The sequence below is a fragment of the Limulus polyphemus genome, unplaced genomic scaffold, assembly GCF_000517525.1.
Source record: "Limulus polyphemus unplaced genomic scaffold, Limulus_polyphemus-2.1.2 Scaffold9810, whole genome shotgun sequence".
NCBI classification, from domain to species: Eukaryota; Metazoa; Arthropoda; class Merostomata; order Xiphosura; family Limulidae; genus Limulus; species Limulus polyphemus.
In genome coordinates this window covers 3174-9378 of record NW_013675420.1, presented here as the reverse complement: position 1 = coordinate 9378, position 6205 = coordinate 3174, and the positions used below count along the sequence as shown (strand labels likewise).

Here is a 6205-nt window from a genome sequence, read left to right as displayed (position 1 = left end):
TATATCACACATAATATCAGTTTATTGTTATATCACACATAATATCAGTTTATTGTTATATCGCACATAATATCAGTTTATTGTTATATCACACATAATATCTGTTTAGTGTTATATCACATGTAATATCAGTTTATTGTTATATCACACATAATATCAGTTTAGTGTTATATCACATATAATATCAGTTTAGTGTTATATCACATATAATATCAGTTTAGTGTTATATCACACATAATATCAGTTTAGTGTTATATCACACATAATATCAGTTTATTGTTATATCACACATAATATCTGTTTAGTGTTATATCACATGTAATATCAGTTTATTGTTATATCACACATAATATCAGTTTAGTGTTATATCACATATATTATCAGTTTAGTGTTATATCACATATAATATCAGTTTATTGCTATATCACATATAATATCAGTTTATTGTTATATCACACATAATATCAGTTTAGTGTTATATCACAGTGTTATATCAGTTTAGTGTTATATCACATATATTATCAGTTTAGTGTTATATCACACATAATATCAGTTTATTGCTATATCACATATAATATCAGTTTATTGTTATATCACACATAATATCAGTTTAGTGTTATATCACACATAATATCAGTTTTATCACATGTAATATCAGTTTATTGTTATATCACACATAATATCAGTTTAGTGTTATATCACATATAATATCAGTTTAGTGTTATATCACATATAATATCAGTTTTATCACATATAATATCAGTTTAGTGTTATATCACACATAATATCAGTTTAGTGTTATATCACATATAATATCAGTTTATTGTTATATCACACATAATATCAGTTTAGTGTTATATCACACATAATATCAGTTTAGTGTTATATCACATATAATATCAGTTTAGTGTTATATCACATATAATATCAGTTTTATCACATGTAATATCAGTTTATTGTTATATCACACATAATATCAGTTTATTGTTATATCGCACATAATATCAGTTTAGTGTTATATCACACATAATATCAGTTTAGTGTTATATCACATATAATATCAGTTTAGTGTTATATCACATGTAATATCAGTTTAGTGTTATATCACATATAATATCAGTTTAGTGTTATATCACAGTGTTGAACACTTTTCATCAGGTGTAAACGGTGGGGTGTGGCTGATGAACTTAACGAAACTTCGGTCGTCGTTATGGTCAGGCAGGATTGTGAAAATATACCAGTTTTTTAAAGGTCATATAAAGTTTGGTGATCAGGACATTGTCAGTATTTATTTTCATTATTATCCAGGTAGGAAATCCAAACTTACTTAAACTCTAAGTAGAAGGAAATCAAGTTTTACCCTACATTAATCTTTATCACATTGCTTGTATTTCCACACAGTTAAACCAGCAGAAAATGTTTGATAGAATAGCATTATTGTTAGCTTTCTCAGATCATATAATCTTGAGACGTCACTACCATTAACGTTTCTATTATAAAGTGACTATATTAACGTTTCTATTATAAAGTGACTATTATTAACGTTTCTATTATAAAGTGACTATATTAACGTTTCTATTATAAAGTGACTATTATTAACGTTTCTATTATAAAGCGACTATTATTAACGTTTCTATTATAAAGCCACTATATATTAACGTTTCTATTATAAAGCGACTATTATTAACGTTTCTATTATAAAGCCACTATCATTAACGTTTCTATTATAAAGCCACTATCATTAACGTTTCTATTATAAAGCCACTATATATTAACGTTTCTATTATAAAGCGACTATTATTAACGTTTCTATTATAAAGCTACTATTATTAACGTTTCTATTATAAAGCGACCATTATTAACGTTTCTATTATAAAGTGACTATTATTAACGTTTCTCTTATAAAGCGACTATTATTAACGTTTCTATTATAAAGCCACTATTATTAACGTTTCTCTTATAAAGCGAATATTATTAACGTTTCTATTATAAAGCGACTATTATTAACGTTTCTATTATAAAGCCACTATTGTTAACGTTTCTATTGTAAAGCGACTATTATTAACGTTTCTTTTATAAAGCGACTATTATTAACGTTTCTATTGTAAAGCGACTATTATTAACGTTTCTATTATAAAGCGACTATTATTAACGTTTCTATTATAAAGTGACTATTGTTAACATTTCTATTATAAAGCGACTATTATTAACGTTTCTATTATAAAGCGACTATTATTAACGTTTCTATTATAAAGCCACTATCATTAACGTTTCTATTATAAAGCCACTATATATTAACGTTTCTATTATAAAGCGACTATTATTAACGTTTCTATTATAAAGCGACTATTATTAACGTTTCTATTACAAAGCCACTATTATTAACGTTTCTATTATAAAGCGACTATTATTAACGTTTCTATTATAAAGCGACTATTATTAACGTTTCTCTTATAAAATGACTATTATTAATGTTTCTATTATAAAGCTACTATATATTAACGTTTCTCTTATAAAGCGACTATTATTAACGTTTCTTTTATAAAATGACTATTATTAATGTTTGCCAATGAGAGCAGTTAACGATCCATAACATAAAACTATTGTTTGTCTTGTTGAACACCTTTCATATTATGACGACAGTTGTACGTAGTTAATGTTCTGGTAAGGATATAATCTAGTAAGTGATGGAAAATTACAAAAGAAACATTGCAATACACAGTCTGCTTTAGACTAGAAAACTCAGACTTTAAGAAACTCGTGTCTCACAGGCTAGGACAGTCTGTAGTGCTACGTCTAAACTCCAACGCATCTGTTCAGTGTTCTGATAATATTATGTATTCATTTCTAGCCACAGCTGTTCTTCAGAATATTTTTAGCCTCGTGCATATAGAGCTGTTTTTATGTTGTTCTTATTCAAAAATTTACTGAAAATAATATCAACCCCGGATTTTAATATAACAAAGGTTTCATTCATTTTAGTTTTCAAAATACATTATGACAGATGTTATTAGCATAAACGTAAGTTTGTATGGTATTATTAATATAAACATAAGTGTTGTGTAATATTATTGATATAAACACATGTGTTGTGTGGTATTATTGACATAAGGTATTATTGATATAAACATATGTGTTGTGTGGTATTATTGACATAAGGTATTATTAATATAAACACAAGTGTTGTGTAATATTATTCATATAAACACATGTTTTGTGTGGTATTATTGACATAAAGTATTATTGATATAAACATAAGTGTTGTGTGGTATTATTGATATAAACATAAGTGTTGTGTAATATTATTGAGATAAACATAAGAGTTGTGTAATATTATTGATATAAACATATGTGTTGTGTGGTATTATTTACATAAGGTATTATTGATATAAACATATGTGTTGTGTGGTATTATTGACATAAGGTATTATTGATATAAACATAAGTGTTGTGTAATATTATTGATATAAACATATGTGTTGTGTGGTATTATTGACATAAGGTATTATTGATATAAACATAAGTGTTGTGTAATGTTATTGAGATAAACATATGTGTTGTGTGGTATTATTGAAATAAAGTATTATTGATATAAACATATGTGTTGTGTGGTATTATTGATATAAACATAAGTGTCGTGTAATATTATTGATATAAACATATGTGTTGTGTGGTATTATTGATATAAACATATTTATTATGGGATATTATAGACAGCTTGTCCCACATATTTAGGGTACCACAACTTGTCCCAAATATATAGGGTACCACAACTTGTCCAATATATATAGGGTACCACAATTTGTCCAATATATATAGGGTACCTCTACTTGTCCCACATATATAGGATACCACAACTTGTCCGACATGTATAGGGTACCTCTACTTGTCCCACATATGTATAGGGTACCAAAACTTGTCCCATATATGTATGGTATTACAACTTGTCCCACATATATATAGGGTACCACAACTTGTCCCACACATATATAGGGTACCACATATGTAGAGTACCACTACTAGTCCCACATATGTATGATACCACAACTTGTCCCACAACTTTTGGGATAGTGAGTGAGTTATAACAGTAACAGTGAAGTATCACAGTTCTCAGTTCAAAACTAGGGTAGTAAAATAAAGGTTTAATACCTGTTCATTCTTAAATTTAGGAAACCTAAACAAAGTAATCTTTTATATCACTTTTATTAAAGGTAAGTAAAACCGATAACACTGTTGTTTTGTTTTGAAGATGACCTGTACCTTTACCCCTGCGAGTGGAACTTCCGCACCAACCAGTGCAACAGACTTGAACGCTGCAGTAGCGTGGAAAGAAAGGGAGTAAGTGTTTTGCATGGAATCGCCGGGGCATTCCACAAGCGTGGGCAGAAAAATAAAATAGCATATATGCCTATTTACAGGACAATGGATGAGGTAATATAAACAACTTGTGTAAACTATTTTATTTTTGCCTCCCAGTCACCCCTTGAGTGAAAATATATGACAGCCTCACTACAACATTATTACATTTCCCCACATAATAATTAATACTCACCCCTTAAATGAAAATATGCGACAGTCCTTTCTAACATTGATATACGTGAGTGGCTGAAGTTCTTTGTATATATTTTATTTTATCTCTTCATAGTTCACATTGGGTAGCAGCTTACGGTCAGGCCTCTTGGATCCCATGAAGTTCTGGTTGAGGAGATTACCCAGTACAGTATGGTGCAGCCAAGTGCAAGACATCCTGATTCTAGGCTTAGAAAGGTTTATAAACGAAACAGAAACCTAACTTGTAACGTGTGTACATTAGTTTTTAAATAATATTTGGGACCCACCACAGACTGGTACACTTTATCTTTGGACAGTAACATACACTTGAGAATCAACACTTTGTCCTTGGACAGTAACATACACTTGGGAAAGAACATTTTATCCTTGGACAGTAACATAAACTTGAGAATCAACACTTTGTCCTTGGACAGTAACATACACTTGAGAAAAAACACTTTATCCTTGGACAGTAACATACACTTGAGAAAGAAGATTTTATCCTTGGACAGTAACATATACTCGAGAAAGAACATTTTACCATTGGACAGTAACATACACTTGAGAAAGAACATTTTATCCTTGGAGAGTATCATATATTTGAGAAAGAACATTTTATCCTGAGACAGTAACATACACTTGAGAAAGAACATTTTATCCTTAAGCAGTAGCATGCACTTGAGAAAGAACATTTTATCCTTGGACAGTAACATACACTTGAGAAGCAACACTTTATCCTTGGACAGTAGCATACACTTGAGAAAGAACATTTGACCATTGGACAGTAACATACACTTGAGAAAGAACACTTTATCCTTGGACAGTAGCATACACTTGAGAAGCAACACTTTATCCTTGGACAGTAACATACACTTGAGAATCAACACTTTGTCCTTGGACAGTAACATACACTTGAGAAAGAATATTTTACCATTGGACAGTAACATACACTTGAGAAAGAACATTTGACCATTGGACAGTAACATACACTCGAGAAAGAACACTTTATCCTTGGACAGTAGCATACACTTGAGAAAGAACACTTTATCCTTGGACAGTAGCATACACTTGAGAAAGAACATTTGACCATTGGACAGTAACATACACTTGAGAAAGAATATTTTACCCTTTCTCAAGTGTATGTTACTGTCCAATGGTAAAATGTTATTTCTCAAGTGTATGTTACTGTCCAATGGTCAAATGTTCTTTCTCAAGTGTATGCTACTGTCCAAGGATAAAGTGTTCTTTCTCAAGTGTATGCTACTGTCCAAGGATAAAATGTTCTTTCTCAAGTGTATGTTACTGTCCAATGGTCAAATGTTCTTTCTCAAGTGTATGTTACTGCCCAATAACATTTTTATCCTTGGACAGTAACATACACTTGAGAAAGAACATTTTATCCTTGGACAGTAAAATACACTTGAGAAAGAACACTTTATCCTGACACAGTAACATACACTTGAGAATCAACACTTTATCCTTGGACAGTAACATACACTTGAGAAAGAACATTTTATCCTTGGACAGTAAAATACACTTGAGAAAGAACACTTTATCCTGACACAGTAACATACACTTGAGAAAGAACATTTGACCATTGGACAGTAACATACACTTGAGAAAGAACATTTTATCCTTGGACAGTAAAATACAC

The 6205-nt window shown here is 30.0% G+C and overlaps 1 protein-coding gene across 5 annotated transcripts in view; it reads left to right on the top strand.

Moving 5' to 3' along the window:
* Positions 1-5675, top strand: part of LOC106476104 (glucoside xylosyltransferase 2-like) — a 14351-nt gene extending 8676 nt beyond the window's left edge. For 4 of the 5 annotated variants that reach the window (XM_022380053.1, XM_022380056.1, XM_022380057.1 and 1 more), the window contains 3 exons: positions 1159-1308; positions 4250-4431; positions 4646-5675. In XM_022380053.1, the coding sequence (XP_022235761.1) occupies positions 1159-1308; positions 4250-4431; positions 4646-4792 (479 nt within the window). In that variant the 3' untranslated portion in view covers positions 4793-5675. The remainder of the gene's footprint in view (positions 1-1158; positions 1309-4249; positions 4432-4645) is intronic. The other variant, XM_022380054.1, reaches the window with a different exon arrangement.
* The last annotated feature ends 530 nt before the right edge of the window (positions 5676-6205 follow it).